This window comes from Gouania willdenowi, chromosome 16, assembly GCF_900634775.1.
Source record: "Gouania willdenowi chromosome 16, fGouWil2.1, whole genome shotgun sequence".
In the NCBI taxonomy this organism is placed as follows: Eukaryota; Metazoa; Chordata; class Actinopteri; order Blenniiformes; family Gobiesocidae; genus Gouania; species Gouania willdenowi.
This window is the reverse complement of record NC_041059.1, coordinates 13,475,158-13,494,994: the sequence shown is the minus strand read 5'-3', so window position 1 is coordinate 13,494,994 and position 19,837 is coordinate 13,475,158. Positions and strand designations below refer to the sequence as shown.

At 38.8% G+C, this 19,837-nt stretch overlaps 2 protein-coding genes across 2 annotated transcripts in view; one reads left to right on the top strand and one right to left on the bottom strand.

Annotated features, from left to right (window-relative positions):
- Positions 1-19,837, top strand: part of LOC114478379 (circadian-associated transcriptional repressor-like) — a 61,880-nt gene that overhangs the window by 10,446 nt on the left and 31,597 nt on the right. The gene's annotated exons all lie outside the window — the stretch shown is intronic.
- On the bottom strand, positions 1,283-8,383 carry crabp2a (cellular retinoic acid binding protein 2, a). The gene is made up of 4 exons (XM_028471428.1): positions 8,098-8,383; positions 3,659-3,837; positions 2,724-2,840; positions 1,283-1,844 (listed from the first exon to the last, which is right to left on the bottom strand). Exons 1-4 carry the CDS (start codon positions 8,177-8,179, stop codon positions 1,794-1,796), a joined length of 429 nt encoding a protein of 142 aa, XP_028327229.1. The 5' UTR covers positions 8,180-8,383; the 3' UTR covers positions 1,283-1,793.

The window sequence follows — 19,837 nt, the reverse complement described above, 5'->3', positions numbered from 1 at the left end:
TAATAATCACAATGTGCACAGCTGAACTAAATGAACTAAATGCATCATCTGAGATGAACAATTATGTTTCAGGAGTGAATAACAAAGCACATAATTTCCAAATTGATGCTGTTCTGACAATATTCTGTTATGTTGTGAAACAAATATAAATGCTGAAGCTGCTGCTGGATAGTTGTGACAGATTATTTCTTGTTCCAGTTTGAATGGCAGGATCAAAATCCCACAGATCTGCCATATGCTACATCCTACCAACGACCTAAATTGCACAGTCAATGGATTTAACAATCAATACATGAAGCCACCCCACTCCTATCCCCAAAATACAATTCAATAGCTTCACTCAAAGCCTGTGAATTGTCTGTAAAAAAAAAGTTTAGTTTTGCATTATTCATAGGCGTTTGTGAAGTCTTTTTTTAAAAAAAACAAACAAAAAAACCAAAGATCCCTTGAAATAAATCTATAAAATGAACTGAAACATTACGACTTGTTATTCAAAGATGCAAAGCTGTGCATAAATCCTCTAAACTGTGTAAGGCCGCTGTTTGCGTCCTTTGTTGTGAAGTATTGGAGGCGCTGCACTGATCTCCAAGGCCTTAAAAAGGTCAGGTGTTTTTTTTTTTTTTTTTGTATCCTAATATTCTTGTCTGACTTTACGAGAAACTAATTAAGAGGATTTGGCAAACAATAGATGACCTTTAGCTGCCAGTCCATGCGTGTTTAGGCCTTTAAATCCTGTGAAAAATGTCCAAACAGCATTTTCTATCCTAATTATAGACCTAATGATAATAATAATCATATATATTAAAAAAAATACAGATTCCTATTTTTAAAAATAATATAACATCAAATAAGGTATGGTAGGATTTGTAAGGCTACTAAACTGATTACAATAAACCAAATCAAACTTGCCAGTGGCTAAAATAGGACAAATCTAGAAGCATGTCTGTACAAATAGCCACTTATAGGACAAATCTAGAAGCATGTCTGTACAAATAGCCACTTTGCTGCGAGATACAGAATTGGAGAGGAATCATGGTGTGACTCAGAGATGACTGATAGAGCAAAAAAGAGGAAGAAGGAAAGATGGGAAAAACCAAGAGTGCGAGACAGCAAGGGAGGGGGGCAGGTTATTCAAGTAGCAGACAGCTGACTGAAAGCCCAAAATTAGATGGAACCTAATAATGTACTTCCATTTTACAGTAACACTCATACTATAAAACCCTTCAACGCTTTGATGCTTCTGATAGTTTACGCGATGGCAAAGCCAAAAGTTTACGTCATGCAGAGTTAATGTCAGGCTTTATTGTTCAGTTTTCCCCATAAAAAAGCACTTTTATAATCATATAAAAGAGGTCAAATGTTAGAAGCTGACTGTATTGTAGAAATAAATACAAAATGTCTTCATGAAGTAGAAAAAGTGGAGCTATGCAGACACATCTAAACTGACCTAAAAATGGCAAAGCTTGAAGATTAGCTTACACACGTACAAATATAGTCTCACACCTCACTGCTGCCACACACATACACACACACACACACACACACACACACGTGTCGCTTAACAAGCCAAAACACAAAATGCGCCATACATTTTACAGTTTAAATTTCCCACTGATCACATGTGATACATACAGACGAACGACACAGGTGCTATAGGATGTCTATAGTGTGTGTTTGACATGCTGGATAGAGTTACCAGACTTATTACAAGCAGGACACTGGAATAAAACTACAGATCACTATCTCCGTGGGCGGGAGCTGCTGGAAGGATGAAAAGTGAGAAGTGCTGGCGTTCATTGTCGTTCGTAGATTCGGGTGCATATCACATCGTCTGCTCTCATGGTCTGAAAAGAAAAGGACACCAACAAAGCTGTTTAACAGGACTGTAGTTCAACAATATCTGTATACAATTTGTTGGGAATGCAATAAAAGTTAAGTATTTTTCCAGAAACAGCAACATACAGATAAAAATCCTAATTATTTTTTTTTTTTTGGGTCTCCAGCAGCGGATGCCAGGCAGTAATGGAAACTGCTGTTTATGGATAAATTGTGAAATAAACACATTCTTCACAGCAGATGTCTGAGTCATACTAAACCCACAGCAGGCTTTACTAACTAAGGCATTGCTTGATTCAGCCATAAAGAATCATTCCAAAATGGTAACCTAGCACTAACCTTTAATCAAATATCTTTTTAAAAAGCTCCATTCAGTTTGCTCATTTCAAACACAGTTCGATAAACAAATAGATGCAGGATGTCGTTTGGCCAGTTACTGGAAGCTTGTTGGAACTAGTTGGAAAAGAGCATTAAAAACCTATCCGAAATCCTTTTATTCATTCAGCCTGAGGTGAAACTTCTTTTTCCATCAACAAAGAAGTCTTTTTTGCTTTTAGAACAGATGTTTGTTTGTACTGCCAATCTAAGGTTTTTATAGAGTTTATTTGATCCTATGCCAGATGAGGCGTCAAAGTACTCAGAGCCATCCATCCATCCATCCATCCATCCATCTACTTTGGTTGTGACTTATGGAGCCTCTTGTCACTCATGCACAGCCGCAAGGAAACAGCTTAATCACTGCACAATTATACCACTTTAAAACCACAAAGATTACAGCCTGCAAAAACAACAAGTATTGATGACACATTTTGAGTTTGAATATTTTTAACATGGAAAGTCTGAATGAAATCCAGCAAATGACACCAGCAACTTATTGTGTGTATTACCAGGATCAGTTTGCCATCACTGGTGATCTCACGGGTCCAGGAAGTCTTGGGTCCGTCTCCTTTCTGCAATGTCTGCACACAGCTTATTTTGCTGTCTGTTTCCCAGCGTGGAAAACTCTAAATGACATAGAAAGAATATTGGAAACATATGACTCATCAATATAAGCTGTGTTTTTAGGCAGATGAACACAAAAATTAGAAAGTGTCTATAGAGATAAAGCCAGTGCACCGCAGAGGGACGGCTGGCAGAGGTGATGACTTGTGATTCATTATTTGATTTTGCCAGTCATAGACGTTTGGTTTGGCGGCAGACAAGCAGAAGCCATTTTTAGGTAAAAGGGAACAGAAAGAGACCGATTTGCAAGGATGAAGTTTAGCTGTTAAATCAACCAAACATGGTTTTAATGAAAATAACTTACTCTTTAAATACCCATTTATTTCAGGTGTTGGGCACTGACTGTTTATGGGTGTTCATGCATGCATAACATGTTACGGTTTCATTCGTTAAGACAACTTTTTTTCAGGAAATTTACTTTGACCTCCTTACATGTTTCAACTGTCCACTGCCAGTCTTCTTCAGAGGCGTCTGCTGATCGCTTTGTTATTTTCTTGACTTCCGCATAAAAATTTCAGCAAGTTCATTTTGTCTTCTTTTTGAATAACATGTTAGGTTTTCATTTATTCAGACACATTTTTTTCAGGAAATTTACTTTGATCCTTGAAGACAAAATGAACTTGCTGGAATTATTACGTGGAATTTAAGAGAACATCAAAGCTATCAGCAGACCCTTCTGAAGAAGACTGAATAAATGAAACCTTAACATATTATTCAAAAAGAAGACAAAGTTAACTCTCTGGAAGTGCATGCATGAATGTTTGAGGATTTAGAGAAAGATTGTAGATTTTAAAGAAATAAATAATGTTTCAATGCGTACCATGCAGGGTCGCCCGTCCACTGTACTCTCATTGAACTCCTGCCCCACGGTGAAGGTGATGTGGGTGGTTCGCACTGTGGTGGAGGTTTTGATAGACAGTGTCTCTCCATCCTGTGTGATTTCTACCAGAGGCTTTGATGCAGCTTTCACTGCAATCATGCGCAGCATCACGTTCACACCTGAGAAAAAAAAAACAGCGTGTTTTAGAGACGATTCGAAAAGATGTGACAGGAGGGACTTTTTTTTTTTTCATTGCGTTGTGGAAACTTTTGTCTGGAATACATTTGTTGCCAAGTAGTCAGATGAAGAGTTAAGGAGTCGTGGAGCTGCACTCATGGCAGCATCAAACTCCACATCTGTGTCTATTAAGGATGACAGAGGAAACTGTGAGCTCAGAAACTACATCAGTGCTTTAAAGGCTTATAAAGCATAAAACCTGAAGCAGATTTAATTTGATCTTATTTTTCCTATTTGAACATTTAAACAGAAACATAAGTTGAACCTTTGATTTTCACAATAAAAGTAATGAGAAAAAAAATAGTAGAAACTTGTTTTATTTGATATACAGACTATATATCATATGTACTGTACAATACATTATACATGTGTCCTGTATATTACAGTACACATGTTAAGTTTGTACACTTCTATTATTCTACTTAAGTAGTTTACTGGTTTGTTTCTTAGTTTTCACCTTCTCGCAATCACAAATGTTCCCTTCAACTTTGACAAATGGTACAAATGTAGAGCTACCGTATAAACTACATAAAAAGACAAAATCCAATCTCAAGCATAATAATATTTATGAAATCTGCATTTGTAGTGGTAAGTTTTAGTAAAATAAAATATCTTGAAATTTGTGGGTCATTGTAGAATGAAGTCTTTGACAGAGTTATGAAGTGAGAAAAGGTCCTGACAGGTAGTAGATATCTTAAAATGAGAATGTGAGGACATGATGCAGTAGGAGAAGGAGAAGCAGTGCAACATGGGAGAAAGAAGGTGAAGGGAGGGGGGCAAGACTCCCAGACGACAAGCAGGGAAGCGATCTCCATTCATGTGTGATGGGAAGTGCGTGTGTGAGTGTGTGCGTGTATGCGTGTGTGTGTGTGTGTGTGTGCCGGTGTCTCCCCAGTGTGCGTCGTCCGTCGCATTGGGTTTCAACTTCTCACCTCTCACACATTCCCACCTGTCAGTAAGTGTAAATATATACACAGAGAAATGCACAGTCATCTAGCCTGCACACTGTATGTTACGTGTGCATTGTCATCGTACAGCATATGCAGCCCGACAGCAAAGTTATTGCATGGAAACTATAAGACATGAAGAAAAACATCCAGTCTCTTTTTACATTATTTTCAAGTTGATTTCAGGTATTGCAGTATTCCAGAATATAGACATGTTCAACTATGTCCAACTATTTATATATATATATGTGTGTGTGTGTGTGTGTGTGTGTATATAATTGCACTTTACATTAGCTTGGCTTTTCAAAAATATTTGATAAATGTTCATATTTGTAATTTTAAAAACTTTAATGGCCTGATGAAGACTAAACCAGTTGAAATGTGTCCTTCATTAGCCTCTTGGTTCAGAGCCGATCTATAGTCCTCCTGGGGACCATTTGGAGCCACAAAGAGGGGGTGAGGTGTCTCAAGCAACTGCTCGGTGTTAAAAGAAAGAATTTACCTCAACAACTTCCATGCAACATTAAAACCAAAATGCCTATGGGACATGACCAACAGGGCCGTGCACGGTGCAGTTAGGCAGACGGTGTGTGTCAGAGGTCAAAGAGGAGAGGCCATAGAGGAAGCGTTTGGGACACAGTGAGAGGATGGATGGATGGAAGCGGCCGTTTGGTGCTGACAGGACACATCCAGCTGTGCTTTGCCCCCAGTTATCCATTCATTCATTCCATTCATTGCAAATGCAGAAGAATGAATGTGATTATGTAAAGTAAATAAACTGCTAGAGTTAGTTTTTTCTCAGGGTTGGAATTCAGAAATATTAACGTCAATAAGTCTAAGAAATAGTAATAGAATGGTGTGATCATTACATAATTGATTTTTACAAACTTAGACTGAAAACACCTAATAAAAATTGCTAGAATTTTGTATATTTTTACAAAATGATTTGCAACTTTGTTGATTTATACCGTGTCATGAGTGAATGGGATTTTTGTATTCAGAAATTAGAGAAATTTGTGGCTCCTGATAGGCTCAGACTGATGCACTTTAAATCAGTGATTCTCAACAAAAGTGAGTCACGGACAGCTGGTCAAAACAAAAAAATACTTAATGTCTCTCGTGTTGGACTTGTCTTTTATTTATAAAGAATTTTTTTCTTTTGACAGGCATGGTGTGAAATGCATGTTGCATATTGCAGATTTATGTTTTGAAAAAGATTCTATATGTGAGTTTTTTTTATTTTTAAAAAATTGTTATTTATATATATAAAGTGGGTTGCGATTTAATCCCTGTGGCAAAAACATAAAGACAATATTACCTGCAGCACTTTTATATATCTACATATTTATCCTTTATATTTATTATTATTATTATTATTATTATTATTATTATTGTTATTGTTCCTGGTTTGTTTTTTGTTGTTTTTTTTGTTCTTCGCACCAACTGCCAAGTTAAATTCCTTGTAGTTTTAAACTCTACTTGAATAAAAACTTTTCTGATTCTAAAAATGTGGGGTCCCGGGGTGAAACCAGTTGAGAACCCCTGCTTTAAATGATAAACCAATTTTAACTTTGAAGAAATATGTCATGGGCCCCTAAATGAGGGCTTGCAGACTCCCAGGGGTCCCGGGACCTCAGCTTGAGGAGGTCAACTATAGTAATTTTCTAGTTTCCTTTCTTTCTTTTTTGCCCTCTCTATCTCACCATAAAGAACTGATGTGAAGAATAGATGACGCACGCACACGCACGCACATGCCCGCATGGTGCAGACAGAGGCCCCGCCCCTTTCTCTGGATGTCACTTCGGATCATAAGGAAACTGTCCTGCACTGTATTGTGCCATAATAACGGTCCTCTTTCTAACGCGCAGATATTCTGAGGCTGTGACACAGACAGATGTGCTGCCGTTTGTCTCCATTGTGTTTGTAGTGGAGGCCAAAAGGGGAGATGAGAGGGGAAAGGGGTGAGGCTGGCTGGGGGCCAAACATGGAGCTCGGAGTTCTGCAGAATGACAAAGCCCCCCCCCCCCCCACACACACACACACACACACACCCAAAGTTATTGGTTAACTTAGAAAGATATACTCGCAGATTGGAATTTATCTTATTGATATCTATCAAATTAACATATGATACAAGCACAATCTATACCTCTGTGTACGCAGTGTAACAGAGAAAACCCCACAGAGCTGTTTTATTTACTAGAGTTGGTTTTGTTGAGCTGAAAAAAAGATACATTGATGTCAGTGAGCTGCGTGAAGTGCAGGGCAGGGACCGTCTACAAAGTGCAACACCGAAAAGAAATTTCAAACAATTAAATCAATACCAATAGCTGTCTTATATTATTTTTCTCTGACAACCATGTGTATTTTTCTAACAGGCCATGCGGATCATACCACAGCAGCCATTCTAAAAAAAAAGAATAATTGCTTTCTGGGCATTTTAAGGAATAATTATTTATTGTGTCCCCGTGTAACTACTACAGAAGATATATAAATAAGAATACATTTTAATTATTTTGATTAAAAAAAAATTTGTAAATTATAATTTTCTTTGATTTAAAAAAAAATCCCTCGAAAATCCTTGAAAACAACAAACTTTATCAGGCCTCCATTGAACAACTATAGCAAAGATATTTGGAAAAACGCCATTTGATAATGTTTGAAGAAGGTCTTGCTAATTCATTACAGTCTTAATGGTTATTTACAAATACAAATTAATCAAAAATCAGGGAAAGTTTTTTTTTTTTTTTCACTTATCTTTTATGTATTAGAGAGGGTCCTAATGAAGGCTGTTTGTTGTTGTAGAGGGATTTTTGAAGAAGTTATTCCTATTTTTATACAGTAATAATGAACCTTAATATTTACAAATATAACATATTCAAAAGTCTGAAACGTATTTTCAGTGTTGCACTTTGTAGACGGTCCCTGCCCGCTCCGCTGTTAATCTGCAGCTCATTGATATCAATGTATCTTTTAGCTGATCAGATTAACTCTAATTATCAAAACAGCTCTGTAGTGTTTTTTTTACACAGATGTGTAAATTGTGCTTGTATCACCTTTTGATATCAATGCAAGAAATTCAAATCTGTCGATATGTTTAATTTAACCAGGCTGGAGATTTGACTATAATGTGCAACGCCACCAACAGTTATATCGAAATCTCTGGTGACGTCAGGGAAATCATCGCAGCATAACTCGCTTCATGTAAGATTAATAATAATAATAATAATAATAATAATAATTTTTCTAACTTACCTAAAATTTTCAAGAGTTCTTCAAAGTTTTCAGAGCTCTTCATCTCCCAAGTGCCGGAGAAATCTGGGATTTTACGCTCCATCCTCTGCAGTGGGTATTGATTGGATGACTGGGGAGGGGGGGGAGTGTCAGGTCCAAGTGTGTCCTGGTGTGCACTTCTGTCTGTCTGAGTCTGCGCCAAAAATACTCGCAATTCAATCCTTGCTGATGGTTGCAGGTGGTCCTGGTGGTTCTCCAATGTTTGCTGTGCTGACTGTAGATGCTATGTCACAGCTCCTGTCTCATCTGTGGCTCACTGGACATGAAGAGCAAGGATCCCCTGTGTTGGTGATGTACACGCCCCTTGTGCACGGACACGCCCCGGCGGCAAGCACAATACACGCCCCTCATGTGCGCACCGTGCATGCGCTTCTTCAGTGGCCCTGCAGCATTCACTTTGGAGACGTGCTTCTCGTTCTTGCCCACACACCTGAAGATAGAGCCAAACTCAGCTCTGTACGTGCTGTGCGTAAAATTAGAAGAAGAAAAAAATATTTGCGCACCTGATGAAGCTCATGGTTGGGTTAACAACATCAATACAGTCAGAGCTGGTGCTGCTGAGCAGGAAGGATGTTTCCAAGCCAGTGTGTTGACAGAACATGTCGTCTGGCTGCATTAAACCCAGTAAACAGTTAGACTGGGAGGACTGGAGGTAGGCAGTGAGACCGAGGCCAAGTTCACCGGCAGCCCTGCGTGCGTCGACGGGCACGGCACTGGTCATAAAAATAAAACCGGCTCTAAATTGATCCTGTTCATGGATCCGACCATTGGATTATCTGTTTAACATTGTTCACATGCGTTACAGAAAACGTGCGCGGGCACACACACACACAAAGAAAAGTTGGGGCTGGAGCATGAGGTCGGGGGTGTTTCTTGGAGCTTTGGCCCCCTGTGGCTCGGACGGAAGAGAGGGGAGGGACGCGTCAGACGGGGAAGGGTCAGGGGGGCCTCCGGGGTCGGGGCTATAGTGCACAAGGCGCGCACGCATGCACGCCCGTATGATGGATGGTAACTGGACAAAGCCGACGTTAACTATTGACTCCTGATGGATGATCCCATCCGCTCCACTGCACAGCGAATTAGCGCAAAGTCACTCGGGCTGCCCAAAGAACACACACACACACACACACGCACACACACACACACACACACACACACACACAGAGAGAGAGCCCTAGGTTAATATTTGGGAAGAAGGTGATATGCGCCTTTACGCACGGACTAAAGAAAAGGAAGGCAAAGAGCCAGGTGATTCTATTTGATGAGAACAAAGCCTGATCGTATAGTAGTTTTTATTAAAACGCGCGCGCACACACACCATGTAGAAATCCCAGCATGTCCTCACAAGACAGCTGAACTTTACACAGTGCTATAATGTTTTCTCTGGTTTGTTTCCTTCATTCATTTGTAGAGCTGAGTATTAACATAAGCAGGTATTCTCAACTGGTGGGTCGGGACCCAAAAGTGTGTCGCGGACATGTACTGGGTGGTCCGTGGACAGTTGGTCAAAAATAAATAAAGACTTGGACTTTTATTTTTATTTTGAAAGAATCTTTTCACAGGCATGTTGCTGTAAATGCATGTTGTACAGGAAATATATAGATTTATGTTTTTAAAAACATACAGTAAGTGTGTTTTCATTAGCTGTTTTTGAAAAACAAAATTGGGTTGGTTGAATTCTAAAAAAAAGGGAAAAAAAAAAGTGGGTCACGATTTAATGACCGTGGCAAAATGGGGGTCCCTGAGCTGTGTCTTATCGGCTTCAGTCCGTCTCTTTGCTGCCGTGGTGGTCTGGTGTATAAAGTCTGTCCAGGAAAGGGAAATTGATGATATTCTGAAAGTGGCTGATGTAAGGACAAAGCTTACAAAGCCATTGGGATAATTCATCTTTGGCCCATTTGCATATTGCCATGACATAAGAAGAAATACATCAAAGAGCAGGGAATCAAACAGGCATCCATGCACTGTGACAGGCTCACTCATCATGTATGTGCTTGATAAAGAGCTTTGAAATGTGTGTGTGATGCTTGATGTCAGCACGTGATGACAAAGCGCCTCTCAGACTCACTCGACCGTGCTCTGCTTCTCTCAACCTTTCTCTCACCACTCATGGCTTCCCTCCAGTCCCCCTTTTTTTCCTCCTCTGGCGTGGCCCTTCTTTACCTCATGCAACTTTCTCCCCCTTCTTTCTTTCTTCCTCCTCCTCCTGTTGTCAGGCTTTTGTTCTTTTGTGCTGCTCTGACACATTCCTCAAGGACACTAGTGAAGAGAGGGAGAGGATGTAAAGGGAGAGAACAAGTTAGTTCAGGGCTTGTTTTTTTTTTAAACCTTATTGCAGAGTGAGTGAGTCAGCAGAGTGATGGTGACCATGACAAGTATGGAGATCAAAGCAGGACAGCAAAGAGATGGCAGCAAAATAATGAAGGTGGTGGATATATGAGAGACTCCAATGTCTACAAGATTATCTTGCCCCCTCACTGCCAACTTTAGTTCACTCGCATTCTTTATTCTCGATTCCAGCTTCTGCCCTGTAAGCTTTTCATGTTTCTTCCCTGATTTTTTTGTTTTGGACCCAATATCAAAGTTTAGAAAACTACCAAAACGTATAAAATAGCAGAAATAATGAGCCATCTAGTCCGGTGGTTTTTCAACGTGGTCCTGGAGGGAATCCTGCATGTTTTAGATGCATATCCATATCAACACACCCTGATAACAGATCACTTTCCACAGAGCTGCATGATATCAACTTCCTCAGATTCATGTTTTGGAACAGTGGCCAAGTTTACATGGGAGCTTTAATTGCTCTTTAAAGTGGAATAAAAGTTAATTCCTCTTTAACCTGACCTTGTAAACACATAATTCCTAATGCTAATTTAATTCCGAATTAAAGTTTGTTCTGAATTAGGTGGCTGGTTTATTCCGTTTTTAATTTCAAATGAGATAATTCATCTTTCTTGTAAACACTTAACTTGGTTAAAGCCGCTTTAAGTAAATTCGGATTGTTTTGCGCTTGTGCGACTTGCGGCGATGACGCGCTGATTATAATCCAAGATAACAGCGGCCCGGATTCCATAGACTATTTAATAAGAGCCTTAAAAGACATGGATATAATGAAAAGAGTGGATGGACGGAGGCATAAACATGCAGACTTTCACACGGACACACACTGACCTCGGTAAATGGAACAGGCTTCATTGGATGGCTGGCACTAGGACCCGGAGGTGGTGTAAATGCATCTCTGTGCTGCATTCAGACTGTTCATTCACCAGTTTATCATTTTACCAGTTGTTACAGCTACTATCTTTACCAGGGAGCAAATATTTATTCCTGGTGATTGTTTTCCAGACTTTTATTGTGCTTTTTTTTTACCAGTGATTAGTTCCTATCTCCTTTCCGCTCCGCGGTCCAAACTGAAACCGTGTGTTATTGTCGAGCTGCTGCTTCAAAACTACGATCAAAATAAAGGTGAAAACAGTTTTCATGTGTGGAGTTCTGTGTTACAGCCAACAATAAAAATGTCCGTTGTGTGTTTTTTCTGATAGACGTATCACGTCCTTCCCAACCCCCAGACCTAAAGCGGAATTATGTAAAGCCGAATAAACCTGTTTTCCATGTAAACCTTGTTTGGGAATTACCATTTCCATTTAAACACGAAACAGAACACTTTAATTCAGAATTATTTCATTCAGAATAAATAATTCAGAATTAAAAAAACATCATGTAACCGTGGCCAGTGAGGCATTGAAAACCTTTGATTGCAGCCATGTAGAACCAGGACTTCTGGGATATCTGTGTTTTAGACAGTGAGAGAAAACCCGATTCTCACCCACAAAGAATGTTTAATCAGAAAGACGAAAGCCTGGAAAAATTAAACAACTCACTAATGCTCTAACTCTAATGCTCACTACTCTTTTATATGTTGACATATTTGGTTTAGAATAAAATGCCAGAACTACTTTTTTAATTAATTTTTGTGGCTTCAAAATGTTTTAATAATCATGAGCAGGTTTTTAGAATTTGAGTGGATGAAGTGGGACTTCCCCAAGCTGTATGAGCTATAAAAATATTTTTTAGGTGATAAAGTTGAGATGCATTCACCTTCGGCAAGGAGGCCATATTTTTAACCCCGTTATTTTATTTATTTATTTATTTGTCTTTAAATCAATCTAACTAAAAAAAACTATATGATGGATTTTGATGAAATTTTCAGGAAATATTCAACAAGGAATCAGGAACTAATAGGATTAGATTCTGGGGTTAATCCAGATAGATATACTGATTCTGGATCAGTTTTAAAAAATATAAATGATAAGTCCCTATGTTCAGCTCTCTGAGCTGGTTCTACAGCACCTACTGCTGGTGATTTTGCACCATATTTATTATTATTATTATTATTTTTACAGCAAAGGGCGCTATCTATTTAGAATTTGAAATTCAGGACCCACCACCGTGTTTTAAATCAGAAGTGTGGAAGCATTTTGGCACATTGTTAAGGCACAAAATACATTTTCAGTTGCACTTTTAAAAAGAAAAGGAACTCTTATGCAGTTTTGCATTGTTTACTGTAGAGCCAGAATTGAAATGAATAGGCTTCTTCTTTATTTGTGCTATTTCTTTATTATTCAGGAATATTTTTAATTAAATGGCATTGTTTTGCATAGTTTATCAAGGGATTCTTTTGACAATGAAAGATAAAAGAAAATAGTACAGTATTTTTATTCATCATTTGTCTACAGTCTCATTTTGTAAAATAAATCGTGAAAGAATCGTATCGTGAACCAAGTATCGTGAATCAAATCATATCGGAAGTTGAGTGAATCGTTACATCCCTAATTCTTTCTGTTTTGAGCATTCAACAGCGCAGCCTCTCTATACAAATTTCTTCGAAACCTTTGAGTTGTGAATCACTGATGACTGAGAATATCTGGCAAAGAGAATATTTTGTGCTTGTCGGAAGTTTGCGCTCTCTGAGTGCTCTTGTTCGCTCTGGTTTAACTTTAAAATAGTTTTGTCATCAATAGAAAGTCAATGCCTGTAACTATACTTTGACCTTGGCATTTGTGGTCCCTAAACTGACTGAGCTTCTTCACTCCTTCCTTTTTAAAACTAAAAACGGGGGGGGGAAAGTGAAGTCAATGAGTCAGCACAAATCTTTAAGGAAAAAAAGAGACGATTACAAGTCTGTTTTTGAATGTTTTGAACTAAGTCATTGAAAAACTTAAAATTTTACATTTGGGTGTGACGGGTGAAGCTTTTTTCTTTAAACCTTGTTTCCATGTCTGCTTCACTCTTGGTTTCAGGGACTGTTTCCATTCAAATCAGAACTAAAGCCTTTTATCAGCACTTTCACCAGTTTGGCCTCCAACATATCTCCCCGCCTGGTTTCCTCTTAAGCTGCTTATTGTTTCCTATTTCCTCCCCTCTTTTTCAAACAACAGTTTAAAACTGTTTCTGTGGAACATCTAGAGTGTTTCCTCTCCACGAGTTTGACTTTGGGACTCACCTTCACCCCTTAATCAAATAATAAGAAATATTCAAATTCATTTCTGACCCACTTTTGGGTCCTAACGCATGACTTGAGAAACTTTTATCTATAGAGACTGCATATTCCTCCAGAATGCTGTGGTTGTTTTCACTGAAAACTGACCTTGTTTTCTTTAATCCAGCTCTTGTGATAATTTCATGCACTCAGTGTCTCAGCATCATGTCTATACACAAGCATGAGACTATATTGTTAGGATGCCACTGCTAAAGTCGTTCTTCAGATGCATTCTTCATTTTATTATCTAGATGACCTCACATAGATCTCCCCCCCCCCAATAACTCAAGTAACCCTTTGTGAACTTGACCCTGGCCTTCTAAACCGCTGTCTTCTGGAAGTCATTATTGGTGACCTTTGCCCTGACAGGAAGCCACCAGGCCAAAACATCCACAAGCATGCAGGAAGAAGTTGGATGAAATACTGTATTTCACTGGTTTGCTTTACATCAGATGGATAATTACATCCATTGGAAGAAGAAACAATAACGTGACACAAAAGGTTCTAATTTTTCCACATTGTCTCATATTTAACATCACATGTGACAGCCAGAGTGCTCCAAATGTCCTGTTTTTTAAAAAATATTATTTTAAACCCGTAGTGTTTGTAAGGTCCTGCTCTGCTGCACTTTCGAACAGTTGTACAAACAATAAGCCTCAGGGATACATGTGCACAGCCAACAGTTTGTGCAACACACAGTGGGACGTTGACATGCTGACTGAGCAAACCATGTGGGCCTGTTTAGAGCAGCTAAGGCAGCATTTATCTGCAGATGGAGGCCAACAGTGTGCATGGGACAAAAAAGACAGGAGCAGGAATTACAGTCCTCAGAGGACAGAACAGAGGACCCTAAGAATGTGTATGCACTGTGCACATGTTCACATGGATGCAGAGATTAATTTAAGTTGCATACTCGGATCATTAGATCTTTGTTTATTTATGAAAGATTGCTTATATAAGAAAAAATCACAGGTCACAGTGATATAATATTTTCAATTGAAAAGACATACACCAATATGTGTGTCGAAAGTAGGGCTGGGCAACATGGACCAAAACTCATATTTAATTTTTTTTCCTCAAAATCTTGATATACAATGTAAGTCTTGATTATTTTTTAATTTTTCAAATTAAATCTGACCGACCAGAAAGACAATTCAGGGTTAAATTTGCTGATACAAAACAGCACACAGGCACATTTATTACTAAACAGTGTGTGCCACTTTTGGCATTTTCTCCCATAAGGAACAGCACGTGTGAGTGAGTTCTGTAGTGTGGCTTGTTTAGGGGAAGGTCAGGGTTAGGACGCGTTCAGCAATCCATCTAACTGTGCTTTTCATGCTGTTCTGAGAAGTAGCAAATGCAGTGACTCCTAAAACGAGTATTTTGATACAAAATAAGGTGTAAAAAAAAAAAAAGATTATGTATATATATATATATATATATATATATATATATATATATATATATATATATAAATGCGATATTGTAATTTTCTATATCTCCAAATTAGAAAACTCAATATATCTTAAATCTCGATATATCGCCCAGCTCTTGTCGAAAGTGTGTATGAATGGCCCCAACGAAGTCTTTCCATCCACATGAGACTATAAACCTCCATTTGCCGGTGCCAGTTGATGCCCCCCCAGTTTGTGCATTTTGTCTGTTGGTGTCACTGCCACCTACAGCTTTAACGACATTGTAGCACTGTAAAGCCACATTGTTCAGTCTGAATGATGCTTAAGTGCCTCACACTTGACAGGAAGGCAGAAGACTACAGAAGGAGAGAATTAGGGAAGAGGAGGGAGGTCAAATGTGCACAGAAAGGAAGTGAGGGAGATAGAGGAGTTCGTGGGGAAGGCTGTGTGAGGTACAGTGTGCTGAGGTGGACAGACAACAGCAGAGGAGGAGAAGCTGAGAAGCAAAACATGAGCAGGTTCCCATCCTCTGCTGCTTTCCACTCAAGCTTTTGGTGATCTGTTTTGTTTTACGGAAAACCTCAAAAAAAAAAAAAAGTTCAATAAAAGTGCAGCCAGGCTTATGTTTATCAGGGCCCCTCCTTATTTTAGCATCCTCCTGGTTTGACACCCCCCCCCCCCACACACACACACACACACACACACACACTCTCCGACCACCTCTCACTCTGCACTCATTCTTTTACGTTGCTGCAGCCTTTCCTCCCTGACCCGAGTCTGCGATTGTTGTCGGCTTTTGCTTTTTCCTCAGCCACCATCATGTTTCAGGGCGAGACCAAGCATGTGTACTCAACTTACTGTGTATGTGTGTTTCTATGATGATGTCATGGATCAACATAGTTTATAGGTTTAAAAAAATACCACAATGTTACATTAACATTTTATAAGCAAAGAAAACGTTTCAAAGGTTTCACATGAGGAAGCACAAACAATGAAGCATATAAAAACAACAACTTCAAGACAGACTAGATTTTAGATTGCAGACATCAGATATATTGTCAAAAGTGAAGCTTTATTGCCAGTGACGTGCCGTGACCACTAAGGTTGGGTAGGCACATTGCAAATCGAGACCACCAATGACCATTTCATATGTTTCTGCTGGCAAGTGTTAATTCAGTTCAATTCAACTTTATTTGTATAAAGCAATTTACAACAAAGTCATCTCAATGCGCTTATCAAAATATAGAATTCATAATAAGAAAGAAAAACCCAACAAGATCCACATGAACAAGCATTTAGCCATCTAACAAAATCAACATCGTAAAACACCATTAAAGAAACATAAACAATTATTTAATATATCCTCCATACTCTCCCAACAAGATATATCTCATGACACGGCAGCGCATCCATTGTTTGTGTTGGAAACACAGAAACATGGAGAAAATGACAGCAACAACTCAGAACAGCCTCAGTGAGGCGCATCCACAAAGCCAATCCTTCCTTTTGTACCATTCACTGTGAAAAGTATGAAACATTTTCTGACCTTACCTTTGCTGAAGGTCTGGTAACTCAGGTGTTGGTCTCCCATCTTTTAAAAGCTGTCGTTTTTCCTCAAAAAAAAGTTTCTCTATCGTCTGTAGCGCTGTCATCCTGACTGTAGTGTTATCCCGCCCACTAGCTAGAGAAAGTAACAGCAGCGGTGACATGGGATCAATTCACTAAAGCACTGTGAACTTACGTATAGCATTTAGCATAGCACGGTTACATCCAAAGGCAGCGTAGAGAGCTGCCTTTGGATGTAAATAGTTGTCATCTTATGGACCTGACTGCGTATGCGCAAACACGTAAAAACACGCGATGGGAACAGAGGCAGAGCAGCTGTGTGCTTATGGGAGGGGGCGTGGCCTCCTCCTGCCTTACAGCGGAGTGTGTGCAGCCGTACCTGGGAATAGCGCTGTTTTGTAATTTGGGCTATGAAATGCACAAAATGCGGACACTTTCAAACTTATAGGTACTGTAGGCTATCAGAAATGGAAAAATAAATAATTTATAATATACTTGGGTAGGCACTGCCTACCTTGCCTACCCTGACGGCACGTCACTGTTTATTGCTGTGATTGTCCTCAAGAGTTAAAATGCATAGAACAATCCCAAAATAAAAAGTAAATGAGGCTCTGTCATTCAACAAATTCAAGCTTTAACCCAGGTTTAAGCTAAAGTGCAACAGCGACTTCACAGTAGCTTAAATTTTCTGATTAAGAAATCAGATAACTACATATTTTATAACGTATAACATTGCAATTAAAAAAATAATAAACTCTTCCCTTAGCATCTCAGCATAGTATGAATTAAAAATGTAACATGTCTGTGGCACACATATAGCCTACTCAAAGGGTAAATGTAAACAATAAGGGGGCTGGCTCACATCGCGTTGCGGTAACCCCACAAGGACGGAACGAGAAAAAGTCAGAAAAAACTGTAGTGGAAAAATAAATAAATACTGTAAATAAATAATGTATTTTTTTTTTTTTTTAAACTCGAATTTGCAAAATAAAAATTGTTTTTTTATCTAGAAATTTGATAAATCAATTAAATCCATTTTTTTGCCCAGCCCTAATCCATCTTCATGTATGTCTATAAATAATCCCACTGATCCATTCAAAATGATAAAAACTAGTGAATCTCAAGGCAGATGTGTTCAGACTTTTCCTGGAGGCATCTGATGTCTTCTCAAATAATTCTAAATCCAATATAATTCGTCTGTCTTAAAGGACCAATCATTGTGCAATAGTGTCTGTTGAAGCTTATAGACATCTACGACGTCTACTACTACTATTACTGCTACAGGACAGCAACTCTCCAGGGCTCGACATGTTGCTAATATTCCTAATGTACACCTGCTACTCTGCTGCCATCTTGTGGTGGCAGAGAATGAGAAACAGACAGCATGGACCTGGTACCGCTTATATTGGATGTGATGGGAGATTCTCAGCATCCCCTTAACTAAGTTACAGATTAAAGATCAATATGTATTTTCCTATGTTTTTGATAGAGTGACACTTTGGGAGTTGTACCACTGTACAAACAGTTTACACAGGGGTGTCACTCATTATAGTTCAGGGGCCAAATTTAATCTGCAGTTTAATCTCATCTCCAGTGGGCCTCAGATTTAAGGTGGATAAACAAGTCAATTCAAAGCTATTCTGCCCTAGTTTGCACTTCCAATAAAAAAATTTAAAAAATGTAACCGACAACATCTAAGAGATACAGTAAGTGACGGATCTCTTTAAATTTTCTTGATTTTGAGAACAATTTTTATTTATTTTAGGGACATTTTGTGGAATAATTTAAGGAAAATTGCAGGACTTGAGAAATATTATGAGTTCTTTTAACAATTTGTGATCAAAAAGTGACTGCCATCAAATGATTGAATCTGTGTATTTGGAGGGGCTGAGATATCTAAAATTAAAAGTAAAATTCTGTTCCATGTCTGTATTTGGAAATTTTTCTTTGCAAGAACTTAAAAGGTAAATTAATCCACAATGAAAGAAAATCCTCATAAATTCAACACTTTCCCTTAGCCTCTGATTTCCACTTATTGTCTTCCATTTGCAAAAAAACTATTATTGTATTAACTTTAGACAGACTGTACATGAGGTTTATTATTCCAGGTGTACCCACGTCTCAATATGTAATGGGAATACTTGACTTTTACTTATATTTTTTGTGCTTGATAAAGCTTCTAATATTAGGAATGGTCATTTAAATTGTGCTTTTAAAAGCACTTGGAAATTATGCACAGGAGGACAAACTATGTATAAAAAAACTTTTAATCGTGAATAAAACAATAAAATCCAAAAATATGCTTTAAGGGACTATCCCATAATACCTCCTCAAGGTACTAACAATAGTCAATAGCCATAAATGATAATAGGCACAGCACTCAGTAACCAGAGCCATGTTGTTGGTAGGCTGGTTGCCTGGTCTTTGGTCTGAGGGTCCTGACAGCCTCGAGCATTGTTGCTGGGCTTTGCATTATTTGGGTTTCCCTCAAAGTGCACAGGCAGGCACTGGTTGTCCAACTGCTCACAGGCCAGGATCAGATGTTTGGTCTCTTCTTTGATGCTCTTGATGCCACAGGTTCCCGGCACGCTCCTCACTGTGATGAAGGAAAAAAGCTGCTTGCTGATGCACAGGTTCTCCTTAAAGGTCTTCCCTCCTTCTTTAGAGCACACGGCCTTCACCTTGTCCAGGTCCTTTGGGTGAATAAAGGATTGAGTGGGTCTGTCACATCCCCCGTTGTTCCTGATGTAGGATTCCCATTGGTTCTGGTCCAGAGAGGTGGGGGTACCATCACGGATGTGGCGTTTGAGGAAGGTTCTGTAGCCACTGTTCCACTTGGAGAGCTGACATGGGGCATCATTTTTGGAGAGGACTTGATGACCCAGCAGAAGAAAGATGGCAAGAGAGAGAGCCGCCATTACTCAGAGGTCCTGCTTGGAAGGATAAGATACAGTTAAATGTTATCAATTCTGATTAAAGGAGTAAACTTACAGTAAATAACATATATTGTAAATTTAAAAAAGAAGGAAATTAGTCTTTTTAAGGAGAATACCCTGATGGCAGTAGCACTGTTTATGAGAACAATAGTTTAAAACAGAGATGGGCAACTTCTATTAAAACGGGGGCCACAAAAATGTGATTTTCTGATGTGAGGTCAACATGATCAACATTCATGTCAGCA

Bases quoted from the DNA above. Each gene is read 5' to 3' on its own strand.
- crabp2a (XM_028471428.1), bottom strand. From the start codon at position 8,179: ATGGAGCGTAAAATCCCAGATTTCTCCGGCACTTGGGAGATGAAGAGC. The intron at 2,841-3,658 runs GTACGCATTGAA...TATGTCATTTAG, and splicing joins TGGACGGGCGACCCTGCATG to AGTTTTCCACGCTGGGAAAC. The intron at 1,845-2,723 runs GTAATACACACA...TTTTCTTTTCAG, and splicing joins GTGATGGCAAACTGATCCTG to ACCATGAGAGCAGACGATGT.